This window comes from Pholcus phalangioides, unplaced genomic scaffold (genome assembly GCF_987345545.1).
Source record: "Pholcus phalangioides strain wild (caught in Gottingen) unplaced genomic scaffold, Ppha-v1.0 ptg000013l_1, whole genome shotgun sequence".
NCBI lineage: Eukaryota > Metazoa > Arthropoda > Arachnida > Araneae > Pholcidae > Pholcus > Pholcus phalangioides.
In genome coordinates this window covers 6008215-6025266 of record NW_028301606.1, presented here as the reverse complement: position 1 = coordinate 6025266, position 17052 = coordinate 6008215, and the positions used below count along the sequence as shown (strand labels likewise).

The 17052-nt window shown below is 36.8% G+C and overlaps 1 protein-coding gene across 4 annotated transcripts in view; it reads left to right on the top strand.

The window, feature by feature from the left end:
• LOC149078502 (uncharacterized) overlaps positions 1 to 17052 on the top strand; it is a 234537-nt gene that overhangs the window by 156384 nt on the left and 61101 nt on the right. For all 4 annotated transcript variants that reach the window (XM_089240613.1, XM_089240611.1, XM_089240612.1 and 1 more), the window contains one exon: positions 4440 to 4517. In XM_089240613.1, coding sequence (XP_089096739.1) covers positions 4440 to 4517 — 78 coding nt within the window. The remainder of the gene's footprint in view (positions 1 to 4439; positions 4518 to 17052) is intronic.

Here is a 17052-nt window from a genome sequence, read left to right as displayed (position 1 = left end):
GTTAACAATGGCTGACCAGGAAATGTTTTTCCCTTTTTCTATACATTTTAACAAATGAGCTGTAATTGTGATGTTGGAACGTAATAAGGGTTAAAATTGAATAATGCAAGAACTGTGATTGCATGTGGGATGTCGATAAATTATTATGTGTTTACGTGATTGAGGAAAAATTGAGGTGAAGGTTCGGTAAAACATGTGAGGTATTCTTTACTTGAGAATCGCATTTTTCTTATATACAGGGTGATTCAAAATTTAACGTAAAATTTTTAGGGGAAGGTAGAAAACACAAAAACAAAATAGAATCGCATAGGGTATGACCGGACAACATGATCAGCTGGAGGATAAACGAAGATGCAGAAATGACTAGGGAATAATGGGTGGGAAAACTTATTATTTAGCGATACTTTACACAGGGACAGTACGCGTACACGTTAAGTTTCATACAACAAGTGCTCAAAGTTCTTACCATCAACAGCCATGCACAATTTTTTTTATGATATATTCTCATGTGATTCTGTTTTGTTTTTGTGTTTTCTACCCTCACTAATAGTTTGTACGATGAGTTTTGAATCACCCTGTATAGACGACGATCCTCTGAGTAGGATTATACATAATATTAGGTGATCCAGAAGATATTAGAGAAAATTCTAAAATAATGAAATTGTGATATATTCCAAACACAATCAAATTATTATATATTCTATATCAGGGGTGACCAATAGCTGTCCCGCGGGCCGCATTTGGCCCGTGAAGTGATTTTGTGCGGCCCGCGACAGGGTAAAAGTACCGTGAAAAAATTAAATTTGTGATCATTATTTGAACTACCGGTTCCAACAACAGATTTCTTGATTAATAAACTGCATGCAGACTTCTTATTTCTAGTGACAAAATTAATTTAATTACTAACTAATTAATTCAATTAATAATGGAGCGGCTGATACACTGAAGTTGTACTGATGCGGCCCACGACGCAATAGCTGACCATTATGTTGGCCCGCGAACAGAAAGAAGTTGGCCATCCCTGTTCTATATAATGATTTACGATATATTTAAATAACGAAATTATGATATATTTTCTAATTTATGATATATTCTAAATAATAAAATTGTGATATATTCCAAATAATAAAATTGTGATATATTCCAAATAATAAAATTGTGATATATTCCAAATAATAAAATTGTGATATATTCTAAATGATGATATAAAATAAAACAATGATAAAAGTATGACACAGAAATGAGCTTAGACAAGCATGAACTGAGGAGTTTTTTTTTTTTTGATATCAAAGCAGTAATATCAATTAATAATGAATGAAAAAATGTAAATACTGCCCGATAATATTTCGGCAAAAATACATGATCGTAACAAGGCTGACCATATTTTCGTCGAGAGATATACGGCGAATTGGGATTCTAAAAATGTGACATTACGAGACATCATAAAAGAAGTAGCCAAATTTATGAGCGTGCGCGAAGATGCTAATTAATAAAATTATTATATGACTCATATTTTCGAATCTGTACATTCCTGTATTTTCACTTATTTTTAGCCATCCCAACTTTTTTTCCATGAAATTGTTCTATTTTCCTCGAAGTTAACTTGGATTTGTAAAATTAAATTTGTAAAAGATAATTTTTGTGAATTATGAAATAAATAAATTAAGTAAATTTGTAAATATATATAATTATGACTGGATGTAGTATGTTTTCCCGTGGTTTAGCATCGCTATTTTTAATGTTTTTCCTCGATTAAATATGATTAGCTTACTAATTATTACTAAAATCACTAAAAAACCGCCAGTGGAAAGAAACAAATGTATTGCTACCCCCCGCTTCACCCCGACCACAGTGGTCGATATGGTAGTAAAACAGCCTATATGACAACTAGAGCCCGGATTATATGCACTAAAAAGTAAAGAAATATGTGCACTAAAAAAGTAAAGAAACATGAGCACTAAAAAAGTAAAGAAATATGCACTTAAAAAGGAAAGAAATATGCACTTAAAAATCCCAAAATATGCAATTAAAAATCCCAAAATATGCACTTAAAAATCCCAAAATATGCAATTAAAAATCCCAAAATATGCACTTAATTCTAAAATATGCACTTAAAAATGCTGCCAAAATATGCACTTAAAAAATGTCAAAATATATATTTACAAAATCCAAAATACACACTAAACATCCCAAAAAAGTTAAAAATTCCGAAACATGTACCAAAAAATGAGAAAATATGCATGAAAAAATCGCCATGCAAAAAAAAAGAAGAAGATATGTTTTAAAATGCATATTTTTTTATTTCTTAGTGCATATTTATTTACAAAAACTATCCCCACAGACGAATATACTGCTTACGCAAATAAATTTTTACATATTTTTTATTTCTAATTTGTTGTAGCTGCTCCGTAACAAAATACCAACAAAATATTGAATTTCGAAACTATTTCTACAAGAAATTTGAACACTTTTGACAATCTCTAGAAATAGCGTTACAATAAAACGGTTGATGTTTGGAAAAATACTGTATTAGGAACATTAGGAACAGCTCTATTACTTCGTTAAATCCTACCTGCGGAAAAAAAGGTGAGCATTTACTTATTTGAGAAATTACAAAAAATAGTAATTGAGCTTAAATAAACCTTTCTTTGGAAAATTCTTTGGTTTCATTCATTGATGTGCATTAATGCTAAAAAAGGACCAAAATATCCACGTGTGCATATGGATTTGCATATAATCCGGGTTCTAATGATAACAAACATCCGAGATGAATATTTATATTCGTCATAATTAATCGTCATTACTCATAACTATCATAATTTACAAATAATGAAAATGGTCTTGATTGACTGCAGTTGAGAACAAAAATTCGAGTAGCTTCCTTCAAAAATGTTGGAATAACACAGGCCTTTTTTTTGTAGAAAAAAATATGGTCATAACAGATGTGTTTCACATGACAGCTCTCATTCGTTAGTAATACTCATGGGGGAAAACATTTGGATTGCTAGTTGTCCCGGTTTTTGAGTACCTACTAGTGTTCCGTTCGGACTGGTTTTTGAGTTGCCATGGTGTAATAGAATTTTGTCGCAGTGAAGGTCATAATTGAAGATATTTGACGAAAATTGACTCTTAAATACGAGAAAGAATTGGTGATGTGTGGTGTAAATTGGCTCATAAATAGGAAATATTCAGCCAGAATGGGTGATGTGTGGTGGAAATTGGTTCATAAATAGGAAATATTCAGCAAGAATTGGTGATGTGTGGTGGAAATTGGCTCATAAATAGGAAATATTCAGCCAGAATTGGTGATGTGTAAAATGAAAATTGGATAAATATCTCGTTTTCATGATATTGATGTTGTCCGGTCGCCCAACTTATTGGCATACACAAGAGGCCGAGGGGTGGGGAAGTCTCGAGCCGCAGTTACAGTGCATTTTTGCAGTAAAAACGCAATTCCCCTTTTGAGAAGGGATAAAAATATGAACCTCATCCCCACACTTGAGAAAATCCTGCGTCCGCTACTAACTTCCCCATAGGTTTATATATCATCATACACCTTCTACTTAACCCTTTAAGCGGCAATTAGAAATCACTAAACCTCCCTTCGAAATGTCACATCTTTTTTAATGAAGTAGGCTTTCTTCCGATTTTCAACTGGTGCAAACTGATTGGTATAGGGGGAAAAGTTTTCCATTGAGAAATTAACTTCACAAAATATCTAGGCTCGTCAGTGCTGAAATGAGAGGCTTTTAAGGAGGCGAGATATCTCGTCATTGCTGCTTAAATGTTACAGTTTAGGCTCTGTAACCATACAGGCTCTCGCTGTATGAAATTTAATGATAATTTGATCTTCCATCAGTATCAACCATCCATATCCCTCGAAATGCCCATTTCCAGCTTGATTGGCGAGTATTCATCGCCAATAATAATGTTCATCCGCAACACTTCCTTACAGTGGCTGTGTAAATTTTAACAAAAGGATATGGGGGAATTTAAGATGTTCTCTAATGGTAATTCAATGAATTTATAAGTACAAAAATGGGATCAGTTATACTCTCTATCGACAAAACACACAAATGCTAAAGAGGTAATTACTTAAACGGGAACTGATTCCCTCAATAAAACGTTGAAATTCCCAAATTTCTAGATGTGATCGAAAATTCTCAAGACAATAATTTTCCAGCACATTCACAAAATTATAGAAAATTATTATAATTATTTTTTAAATGCAAATTTTTATGTTCATCCTAAAAATGGATGCCAATAATTATTATTGACATTGAAGTGATACACGATCCATTTTCATAACGCATAAACGTTAACCGATTAATCGCTATTCTGATAACAATAATGATGATGATGACGATAATGACGTGCTTCATTCTCTGATATTATTACTTTTTTTTTCTCATATTATTATTATTATTATCATCTTACAGACGGTGGACGGCTACGAAACGTCACTGACGATGAATGGGAGCTGCCATGAGAACGGCGAAGCGTATATCAACGACCAGGTAATGAATCGATCCATTTATATTGATTATTCACTTTCATGGGGCGAAATATGAATTCTACGATGACGTGCTCGTTTAATACAAATACTTTACCTCTCCTTTTTTTTCTTTTTCTGGGGTTTATTTAGATGAATGGGAGGTAATATAGTCGTTGGGACCAAAGGTTTAAACTATAACTCGATCATTCATCTCCATACTCACTGCTTCTCTTATCCGTCCATTAAAAGGTTCCATTTACCAGTCCGGTTCCAGAATTTTCAAATATTAAATAGATGGATCTGTATTGAAGAGAATAATACACACACAATGGCTGATGGAATTATTCCTTTTGATAGTCCTGTCCATACTATCCATCTTTTGATCTGGATCAAGAATGCATAAATAATTACTCTGATAAAAGCATAAAGATGACGTTCAAAACACATATTTCACGTCTTATGTTGTTTATCAGTTAAGATAAATGTGATAAATCGGTTATTATACACATAATAACCGGTTATTATGCATACTTTCCAATCGACTTGGTGGTTTATTTTTCCCCGTCGAGTTCGTAGGAATCCGCATCCATTTGTGATTTGGTCAGATCATTTCTGTGTCTCGTACGTGCAGATGAAAAAGTTAAGCTCTTAGAATGTTCGGTCTGTTCAGTTTGATGCTAAGGGTCTTGCATTGAGAAAACGTGTGCTCTAAAAACATAAGCTTCTTTTTTTAAGCATTTTTTAGCTTAATCTTTCATTTTGCATTCAGTGGTGCAAAAAATTTCAGAATGAAAAGTGGAGGTATATCTGGTCAAAGATTCCGAGATGGACATGTGTTAATCAGACTCAAGTGACAATAATTCTGATGAGATGATTGGTTTCAAAAATTCGGCTCACACGACGCGGCTGTTTTATGTTAGTGTGTACTTCCATATCAAAGAAAATATTAGTTTTTTAGCTGAGGCAGAAGAATCTAGAAAAAATTTATCGTTAGCTGAAAAATTCAAAACCACTGGATTGAAATTTCATTGACCCAATCTTATCCCAATTTAAAATTCCAAAAAATTGAACTGTTTCATAAATTAAATATTTATGAATGGATCTATAAAAATTGGTAGTTTTTTTATATTGATTCAATTTATATTCAATTATGTTGTTTTAATACTATCTTATTATTGAAGATATAATATTGAGCAATACATTTTTTCCATAATGTTCACAAACCTGCAAAAAATAATCATTGAACATATATGAATAATTGTATTGTATTGATATCTAGCATAGGATACTAATCGAAAATATGTGTACCGAATTTGAACTAAAATGACATTTCTACCCAGGGCCGTCTTAAGAGCATCATGGGCCCCTGGGCCAAGTGAGTTTTCTGAGGCCCTACCAGGCAAATTCTCGAAAATTTCAACAATATCAAATTTTTCTGAGGCCCCTTCTTTTCTTGAGGCCCCCGGGCCATGCTCGGGTAGGCCCATGCGTTAAGACGGCACCGTTTCTACCAGAGCATATAGTATTTGAGGCTTTTTTGCCATGTTAAATGGTACGAAAACCCTCCGGTATCATAACATTGAAAATTATCCATCAACTCATATTTCCACATGTACTGATCATCTCCAGATAATTACCAACAGCAATTACCGTGAGAGATTAAGAACTTTTTTCTGTATCTGATCTTATCTAATAATGTATAAAAATTACTCAACAATGGTAAATATTGAAATAATCCGAATCCAGACCGAATGTTTCGTTCGTGAACATGAACTACACGTAACGCACAACGGGTTCTTCAAGTTATTCCCATTATTATTATTATCATGATTGTGTGAAAAACGAGCGATTGATGATTGGTAGACCTGCTTTTACAAACGACCTCATTTGTCTAGTTAATGCATCTCTAATGCTTTCTTGATCATGTTCGTATGCATATGCATTGACGTTAAAATTCATACAATTCAAAGAGAAGAGAAATCATCATCATGGGGCTTGTTTACGGCTCATGCAAATCAGAGATGATGATGTGTTTGTTTCGGAGCGAGAAAAGTTGAATTTCTTGATCCTGAAATGGACATTGGCTTCATAATATTCATGTCGATATAATTTGAGAAAGAAAGGGTAATTTTTTTTTAGATGTTGCCAACTCGAAAAAACTTAAGTTAACAGACTCGGGATTGTTTTTGTTTTTTTTTTGTTATCTTTTCTTAGATCAGCTTTATAAAAAAAAAATATATATATATATATAAAGCAGACAAAAATGTCATTACTTCGTACATGGCCGGCTTGAAGCCCGCCCAAGATGCCGTGCGTGGCTCCTCACTGAGCATTAATACCAACATATATATTTTTGATAAGTTCCCATGATTGTTGTTTTGGGATGCGAATAAAAATCACGATGAATGCAAAAATAATAACAAAGGGTAAAAAGAAAAAAAAAATTGAATACATAAGCATACGTGTGTATACAAAAAAAAATATTTAGCTTCAAGAAATCAGATTATACATCTTAGGAGGCACAAAAGGAAGCACTACTTACTATTCCTATATCATAATATCATAACCATTTTGAGATGTTGGAACTACAATTTACCTGACCATCATCACTATTGCATAATGTTTGAAGGACAGTTTCGGTAAGAGAAGAAAGCAGATGAGTATCACAGTGGCGTAGGTGTTTCGTGTCTTTCTTTATCTTGTATCCCCATCCCTTTGTGAATTTTTATAAGGTTGATTGGAGCAAACAAATCCGGACGTGTATGGGTTTTTCCTTTATTTTATTATTTCTTTGTGCGTATGCATTTACATCTGATCATTTTTCTGCTTCTTTTACTGGGCACTGGCCTTTTTCAATGTCCGTAAAACAACTGACGGGCTCGTATCTGTGATGGGGCCCTTGGCCTTTGATTTTTTTTTTTGAGGTTTTCCTTTGTTTTGGTTTGATCGTGTTTTGTTTTTTTCAGTGTTGAAGATAAGAAAATTTTGGGATGAATGAAATATATATACGTTGTGAATGTACAGTTACTTCCCGACTTACGTACAGGTTTCTGTCCGAGGAGTCCGTTGATAGGCGTAAATCTGATTTGTCGTATAGCATTACCCGGTGTTGTTCAAACTTTTGTTTCCCGTGGCTCTATTTTCCTAGGAATGATTGCCTATGGTTTCATTATCATAGCTATCATCTAATTGCCGTTCCCTTACAGTCAAGTTAGGGCCCTACATTTATTTACCCAAGTAGAGTAGTTTAACTGAAGCTATTTTCAACTGAATTTAGTGCTGTTTCTAGTGGAGGTTAGAACCCTAGCAATGTCTTTGAAAAATCTGGGTTCCACGGAATCTCTATTGAGGAACGATGAATTACAGTGTGAAATCAGCCTAAATAACAAAGTATTTTCTAACCTAATCAGAGTTTAATTAGGACCCTACATTTCCATTATCCAGATATTTCTGGCCTTTTGGCTGAATAATTTCCTCTCGTGACCCGTATTTAGCATATTCGGACGTGTATGGGTTTTTACTTCATTTATTTTTTTATGTGCATGTATATTAATCTATTATATTTGATCATCTTTCTGCTTCTTTTTAGTGGGCACTGGGTTTTTATAATGTCCTTAAAACAACAGACGGGCTCGTTATCTGTGAAGGGGCCCTTGGCCTTTGATTTATTTTTTATTTTTTTAGAATTGAAGGTATTTGTTCATACCAGAAAATTCTGGCATATGGACTTAATATACGCTGTACAGAGGCGATAACATGAAGAAAATATTGAAGGGGCTGAAAGTTGCTGGTTCGTCCCGTATATACGGGACTGAAGTGTGTGCGCAGGAGGGGGAAGGGTGCCTAGCATTGCTTTTTTCAGAAAATATTGGGGGCGGGGACAGCCCTCTTACAGAATATATTGGGAGAGGGCTCAAATGACCTCAGCCCCAAGTTAATTACTGAATAATGAATAATTACTTCCCCCAACTTACGAAAAGGTTTCAGTGCCAATAATTGGTTGAAAGTCAAAAATTTTATTTTCGTATAGCATAACACAGTAGTGTTCAAACTTTTGGAACCTGACGGTTCCTTGTACTAGTGATAATTGTTTGTGGCTGCATCATCATATTTATCATCTACTTGCGGTTCCTTCAGAGTTGAGTTACGGTCCTACCTTTACCCAATTACAATAGTCTAACTTGAAATATTTCTCTCCGGAATTCAATAATGTTGCCAGAGATTGTATGGGTTCTTGACCGGAGGTCTTTAGGAAACCTACAAGGGATTTGAGCTTGGTAGAGAAAAAATAAACGCATTTATTTTCGTAGCATACACTGAACGTTATTTTGGAAAAACTATCCATTATCTTGCTCCATTTATTGGTGCAAGGGCTCTGTGGCCTTCATGATATAGATGCCCCCCCCCCTCCTACCGTTCAAGTCTATCTCGACCTATGTTTCTAGTTGAATAATTTTCCTGTCATAACTCCTGACGATGCATTTAGGTAACATGAATGTATTGAGAAATGTTTTATGGCAACATGAATGCAAAAACTTTAACGTTTTTATGTGGACTACAATTACTGCTTTTGCTATTCTTTGCTTTTTCCTCGAGGGATTCGTAGGGATGTCTTGGGTGAATTTAAGGTTCCGAACCAAGAACGAGAAACGCTGTTCACACTAAGAAATTACAGTACATTGTAAGAATTCCCTAAATTAACTTAAGTTATGTAAGACCATACATGCTCAACCCATGACACCTGGGCCAAATGTGGCCTTCGAAATTATCTGAAGTGACCCGAGAACCTCAAATCAAATTTTTTGAAAATGAAATACGTGGCACATTTACTGATCAGGGAGTCGTGGCACATTTAAATATCACTTGAGTGACCCGTGTCACAGTTCCAGAGCACTTAAGGAGCCCGCGGTGCAGTTCCACGTCACTCAAATTACCCGCAGCACAGTTCCATATCAATTAAAAGGACCGCTTGAGTGATGTGGAACTACGACGGGCTGCCCCAGTGCTCTATAACTGTACCGCGGATTACTCAAGTAATCTGTAAATATGGCACGACTCCCTTAAGCTACCTTTAAATCGGCGCAGTTCCAAGTCACTTAATAAAGTGGCCCGCACTCTCCATCTAAAAGTTAAGCATCATTGGGTTGGAAACTTGAATATATCTACCTAGAACTGTAATTGCCCACTGCTGTTAAATAGTTTTTCGTAGAGTATCCTACTGACCCCCTAGCATGGTCTTGTTCGAATTTGGGAAATTCGACTAATTTATAGTTGATAAACGCGTTTTGCAGTATGAAGTTTCCTCGGTCCACTTGTGGTCAAGGCGTACGCACCTTCATCTTTCCTCTCTCATTTCTCATTCTTGATACATGTAACAGGATACAATAGGGAAATATCCGATTCGGAACAATTTCTCACGTTCTCATACGAGAAACCACCATTTCTTATGAAATTCTTACATCAACATTAAAAAAAAAATGCAAATAATGAGGTGTCAAAGGGGAAAACTGAGCGTTTTGGCGCTCAAATCATAAATTTACGCCCCATTTAAAATTTGTGTTTTTCTTCTCATTTATTTATTTGTTTACACGAACAATGGGGACCTTTCGCCAAAACATATACAATAAGAATCGAGATTTCATGCTTTGATAAATGAAAAGTGCTATGAAATATGTAGAAAAAGAAATAAGTAAATTACAATAAACACATACGTATCACACACAGAACTTATATAAAGTTGTACGTAATTACAAAATTGGTACAGATTTTATCTGAAAGCAACCATAACTCTCTCTCTCTCTCTCTCTCTCTCTACATCTCTATATCAACTACTTTGCGTTATGTATGCATATACACGATACCCCTCCCAAGGAAAAACCATTTCTCAAAATGGTACCGGTTTTCACCTTCTCGTTTTATCTGTCAGAAACTGCATAGTTATAATAAATGGGGGCCCCGGTTCTGGCTATTCCAGAACCACGCCCGAGCTTTTTCTCCCTGTGACGTCATGGCGGGGCGATCACGTGACACATTTGGTGAAACTGATAGATGTATCACGTACTGTATGTGTGTGTGTGTGAATGTATGTATTTTGGAAGAAGAAGTTGCGGGGGGGGGGGGGGGGAGGTGGTGGTTTATTCTCATCCCAATGCAGCAGGTAAAGTACGAGAGGACATGGATGCCTGCATTTTGTGATGGACACACCCATCCTACATATATATACAGTATATATATTTCCTTGTCTCTCTTCCATCGAGTGAACAAACATTGCTTTTCCTATAATAATATTTTCTCATTTAATGTAAAACTTTTTTTTTTGAATTTCCCCCGAAATAAAACTTGAAAATAGGATAGTTTTTGATTGTTTCTGAAGTAAAACGGGCCTATGTGTAAAGTTAGTATCGTATCTAGGACTTTTCTGAGGATTGGGGAAAATTTTGCCCCTACTTCCACTATGAAATTCGATAACTTTATCAGAAAAAACGTCAAGTTTTTTTCGTTTCTTTCGGAAAGACACGAAATGCCGCCCGTGGCAGAAGCCTCCCTTTTCCCACCCTGTATTTCCGGCCCTGTATATAGTGGATATAACTTATAGCGGACATGTCCGAACTACTACTAAACTATACATGTACTTCGTCCATATTCCTCTGCGGAACCTCTAAATATATGCCCGAACTATAGCTCATGGGCCAATAGTGGCCCTCCGAGTCAGCCTGGCGTAGCCCGTGACCTCAAAGCCAATTTTGTAAAAATAAACGAAGTGGCGCATTTACAGTTTACTTAAGCGACCTGCGGTGCATTTCGGCATCACATAAGTGATTTCGCGGTGCGGTTCCACATCATTTAAGTGACACGCGGCATGTATACAGGTGATTGAGTGACCGGCAGTACAGTTCCAGAGCAATTGAGCGACCCGTGATACAGTTCCAGATCGCCTATCGGGAGAGACCACTTGTCGAATTCTCAACCCTCCCCCCCCCCCCCCCTTCAATCTCCTAATAAGGGGTTAAAGAATGAATTTGGTGCACCTCTGCTCGTACAGCAGCTGAGACATTGGATTCACCTGCAATATCCATAAGTAGCAGCCTTAATGATATAGTGTATTTATCCATTTTTTAAATGCCACACCCCCCCACCTTGTGATGTCCGATGAGCAGTTGAAGGAGGATTTTTTGTGCACCTCTCCTCCCGCTTGTCCTGGTTGAAACCTCTCCTTGAGTTGAGATTGTAATACTTTTGCAGTATAAAAATTACCCTTCCCCTTACCTTGAGAAAATCCTGCTTACGACTCCAGCTCGGCAGGCATATAATACATCAGGCTCAGCTGCAACCCGTGAGTTGTGGCTCTGCCGATTAATATATTTGTCCGTTTGCCAAACGTCTCTTATGGATTATACAAAACGTTACAAGCTATTATTGTCAAGCTAGTATATAAATATGGTAGTAAAGTAATACAATATGTTGAAATTCAGTATTATGTCAATTACGGGCTCATTTTTGATCAGGGCCTTCCTTAGAGAAGAATTTGCAGGATCATGTATTACTTGGGAGACCTTTGAATTTCTGAATTTGTGACAGTTTTCTTCATGTATGGAATGGCAAATAGAGACGTTTACCGTGGGTATCGTCATTTATTGTTAACACGTTATGGAATCATATTATTGCTACAAAGTTTGTACTTTGTATTATTGTAGAGTTTAGACGAGAGTAGTTCTGATCTTATGTTTACTCAAAATGCCAAGATAACTGAAAGAAAAACCCATTGGGACCCAAGTGAATTAAATAAACGGCGAATTCATGTACATTGAAAAATGCTGACAATCGCTGGCGAAGCAAACAAAAATGCCTAATGCATGTAACTGATTTCGTGCTCGCAAAATTCCTGATCGATATCCCAAATATACCATGTCAATCAGGAAGTCACATTACGCTGGTTTTCGTCCAATCAAACGTCATTTGACACGGGTTAGTTAAAATTTTGGAATGTCGACAAGGCTGGTGGTGTAAGGGTGAAAAAAAAAAAAGTTGTCGTGGGGATGAGGTGCTCACATTCTAACGCTCCATTAACGGTGCTCACAATCCATAAAGAATTGAAGACCCCTCCTCTAAAACAGTGGTTCTCAATCTTTAGAAGCCCACAGCCCAGTTGGTTTAGTTTTTGTGAGTGGAAACCCTTTCATACACACAACTAATGTGGATTAAATGGGTAAAAATGAAACCGTGAACAAGTTCACGGCCCGGTTAGAGTTATGTTAGACTGATGTTAGGGCCCAGTGGTTGAGAAACACTGCTCTAGAAGAATGTTCATTTTACTTTTTTCGCCCCTGGCACCTTTTGGACTGCATTTTCTTCTCGCTCCCCCACCCCCATCCAGAAGCAAAACTTTTTGTAGATTTTTGCTGTTAAGTTATGTTGAAAAAAAATAATTGTATACAAAATTCCGATCTTTGGATCCTTAGGCTAGAGATCAGTGTCATCTGAACATCATAAGACTGGGCGAGTATCGATTCCGAGGGGCCCCGTACTTTGCAGGAAGTCAACAGCTTCCACATTTATACCCTTTCTCCTGAAAATTTGTAGTACAGTCGACGCTCGCTATAACGACCGTCTGTTATAACAAGCCTCTTATTATAACGACCGTTGCGACAGGTCCCAAATTTTTCCATGTTTCTGGCATGTTATTCTTTTTATCCAAATACAACGATTGGCAAATATCGTTCAATCCACTACAACGACTTAACTCAGCTCAGCTTCCAGTTTTTTTGCAAAGAATAGGAAAAAAAATCCTTAATTGCGCGTGTTTGACCTTGACCTGTGATGCTTGGAGAAGGAAAGATATAGCGCTGTCACTTCTACAGAATACGCTGTAGTTACATAGCGTTCTCACTTGAAATAGCACGAGTCATAACAAGGCGCGAGTCGACTGGATAATGTCAAGCACCCCCCCCCCTTCTCCTGTTTACCATTCTGTTTTATTTTCTGGTGGCTCACTCCGACTTCCCACGAGGTTGATTTTTAGCTATTTTACTTAATTTTTGATATGACAGAACCTCACAGGTAACTGCGGCTATGTTTTAGTTCTGTAAATTATTCATTCGACATGGCTGTCCTAAATAAACGGAGCGCTCTATTTTTCACTTATTCCCACGCATTAGGCGGCATACCGGGAAACATCGAGGGAGAACAGCATGCCGGAAAATTCGAATCACAAATTCTGGATAATTCTTAAATATCTTTAGTTTCTTATTAAGAGTCCATTAGATTGTAAATGTGCTGCTTATAAAATCTCACTTTTCCCAGCACGCCGGGAACGGAACAGAACCCAACATTCGAAAAATCTGATGTCCCTCGAGTTTGGCGGCATGCCGGCCAATGCGCGTGGATCTCAAATTGAAAATTTTTTGGCGGAAGTTGACTAAAAATTGATGTTATGTTTAGGTATAGTGTTTTTTTCCTGCAAAATAAATGCTATAGGGGGGTATCCTTTGCATATGCTAATGCCTTCGCTTGATTTTCATCTCTGGCTTTTTTAAAATATCCCAGGATCACAAGGGGAACTACATCGCCCCCTGTTAAGAACCATTTTACAGTACATTACATACCAGAATTATTTATACCATTGCTAATTCATTGCTGGATCCCTCGGAACCCTCAGCCAGCGGAGCTCTTTTTGAGAAACGCCTCCCTACATAAACACACGTGTACGAGACATAAAAGAAAAAAAAACTCCAACTATTCATCTTCAGAAAAGAAATTAAATAGGAATGAATCTAAATACAGCAATAGCACTATAACGTCAATCACACATGTCACGTCAACATCATTTCTATATTTAACAACACGTCGGCGGAGAAACAAACTTTAAGTGGGAAGAAAATATTCTTCAGGCCGCAGCCATTATTTAGGGCTTTTCTTTTAAACAAAAATTGCCACTAATTTGGTACGTGTTTTTCTTTATGCTTCGTAATTTCCACTTAACTTCTATATACTTCAATATATTTATATACATATATATATATATGATGACGTCACTCCTCGGCGCAAAAAAAACACCACTAATGGTGTTTGCTTAACACACGGGTCGATGATTGACTCCCAGTAAAGTACTGCAAGGGTTGGAAAAATAAAACAACTAACAAGTAATGACAATAATAGTAGAAAAATAATAACAATAAACAATTCACGATAGAGGGTTTCTTTTTTTTAAAAGGGTCAGCGACCCCCCTTTCGGAAATATTAGAAAAAAATTGCATCCGCATTTTGATCGGCCATAATTTGATGACGTAATACAATGCCATGATGAGCGAAGTCCTCCGTATAGTATGTTACTATCTCTGTTCGATCACCCGAGAAACGGGGAGGGAATCATGCTAATGTTATGCCATGATGATGATGCTGATGATGCGTGCGTTATAACGGGGTATTATATTGAGGGGAGTGAGAGAGACTTTTTACCGCTTTTTTTTGCTCTTGGGCGGAAAGTCATAAATATTCAAAATAACCGCCATGGCTATGAAAGCGATTATCGTCTTATATAATTTTTTTACAGGCGTTGGGCATAGGGGGTGCTTATAACATACACTTCATGTTTACCTCCTACATGAGTATAATATTCAACAAATAAAATTAGATATTCTCTCTGATTGGCCCTTCCTCTTATACAAATTCATGTTTTATTGGCGTGGTATTCCTCTCGTGTTGGTTTTTCAACCAGAGATTTCATGGATTAGGCTATATATATATATATATAAGATGTTCTTGATACTACAGATATACATGACAGCTTTGATGCATGCCCCTTCTTTGGTATGTGTGATAATATTATTTCCATGATTGAAACTAAGAAAAATTAAATATGTTAAATTGCTTGCCTGTCGACACCGTCGTAGATGTGGACATCTTTTCAATTATACTTGCCTACGTCTTTTGCAAAAATAATTTACACATGGTCACGTGTTGTGATGCTTTTCCTCTGTATATTGTGTGAATATTAAACAGCAATGGTAACTCAACCTAGAGGTGGCCCGTAGTGGTCCTGGGATATTTAAAGGAGCCATGAGTGAAAATCAAGTGGACAAATAATCTTGACAGGGGTGGTTAAGCTCCCCCCCCCCACACCATCTATAGCAGAAGGTCTCCGCGCGAAGCCAGTGAAGAAGGTCATTTCACTTATATAGCCATTGGATGTACAACAAAAAACTTAAAGATGGTGCATGCGGTTGACCTGCTATATCCAATGGCTATAGGTGTAGTCATGTTTCTATATTTGTCTGTTGTCTAATTGTCATGTAACAATACCATGTCTCAGGACCTGTGAAGTTCTCTATTCGGCTCCCACAGCTGAGTCCGGCCTGTATTAGTTTCTCTAGCACAACATATGATCTTCTGGTTGGTGGGTGCTCGGCAGTGCCCGTGGTCGCATTGGGGGTATGTATTAGCGGGCTGAGGTCCAGTCCTTTGTTTGCCTGTGTGCCTGATCTTGGGACCTCGAGGGGGAAGATGATATCATACTCCGGCTGTGACCGTTCAGTTATAAATTCCTTGGAATATGGACTGGACCAACGTTCATTTAGGATGGGGCTATAGGGGAGATTGCCTTCTTCAAGGACGTAACAAGCTTCGCGCGGAGGCCTTTGACTATAAATGGTGTTGAGGGGGGGGGGGGAGGGTACACGGACCTGTGAGCAGTGGGATTTTTAGTTTTAACTGTTGTATTGAAACTGTTGAACTGACTCCTTTAAAACTTTAGAAACTAAATAAAAATAACTTAATTTTTTAAAATAAATAATCATTAATTAATAATTTTAATTTAATAAAACTTTTTTTCCAGAATAATTTCCCTTTTAACATTTCATCATATTAATTAATGTAATTTATTTTTTGAAAAAGTGAAATAAAGTCTTACATATAATGAGTAAAGTGAAATATATAGCGGGGAAAAATTGATTTACTTTCGTATTCATCAGAAATATGTCCTGCGTGGGTTTTTTTTTTTTTTTTGTCATTTAATGGTGCTTAAATTAATTAATTTAACTGGTGCTGCCATTTGGCTTCCATACTTTGAAGTGCCAGAATTTTCTTGTTATGCATGTATCGCATTGATGCGATACCTGCTCTATGCGGAGCGACTTATTCAAACGGGAGACTAGCTCGCATTCGCGCCCCGAAGCTGGAAAACCGCAGAAAACCAACCCAAAACGATGCCTACACGGCTATGATTTCTACTATTTAACCGTACATGTACCTCGCACACATTCCATTACGGAATTTCTAACGAGTCTGTACATGCCGGTATACGCCTGAGTATATGTGTAGCCAAAACGTATTTATGTCGACAGAATTTGGCGTTTTTTTCGTGTTCTTGCTGGCACTGCCACCTGTCTTCTATATTTTGAACTGATGTTACATCTTTTTTTTAAAGTTATTGCTCGTTTTAAGAAATTGTTGAAACATGATCCAAGTTTCGAAATAAATTTTACCCAGATTCGTCCATCCTTAGGGGCAACGCTTCGATATCTTGCAAAAGGTGTGAGGTGGGGGGGGGGGGGAATCTGGTC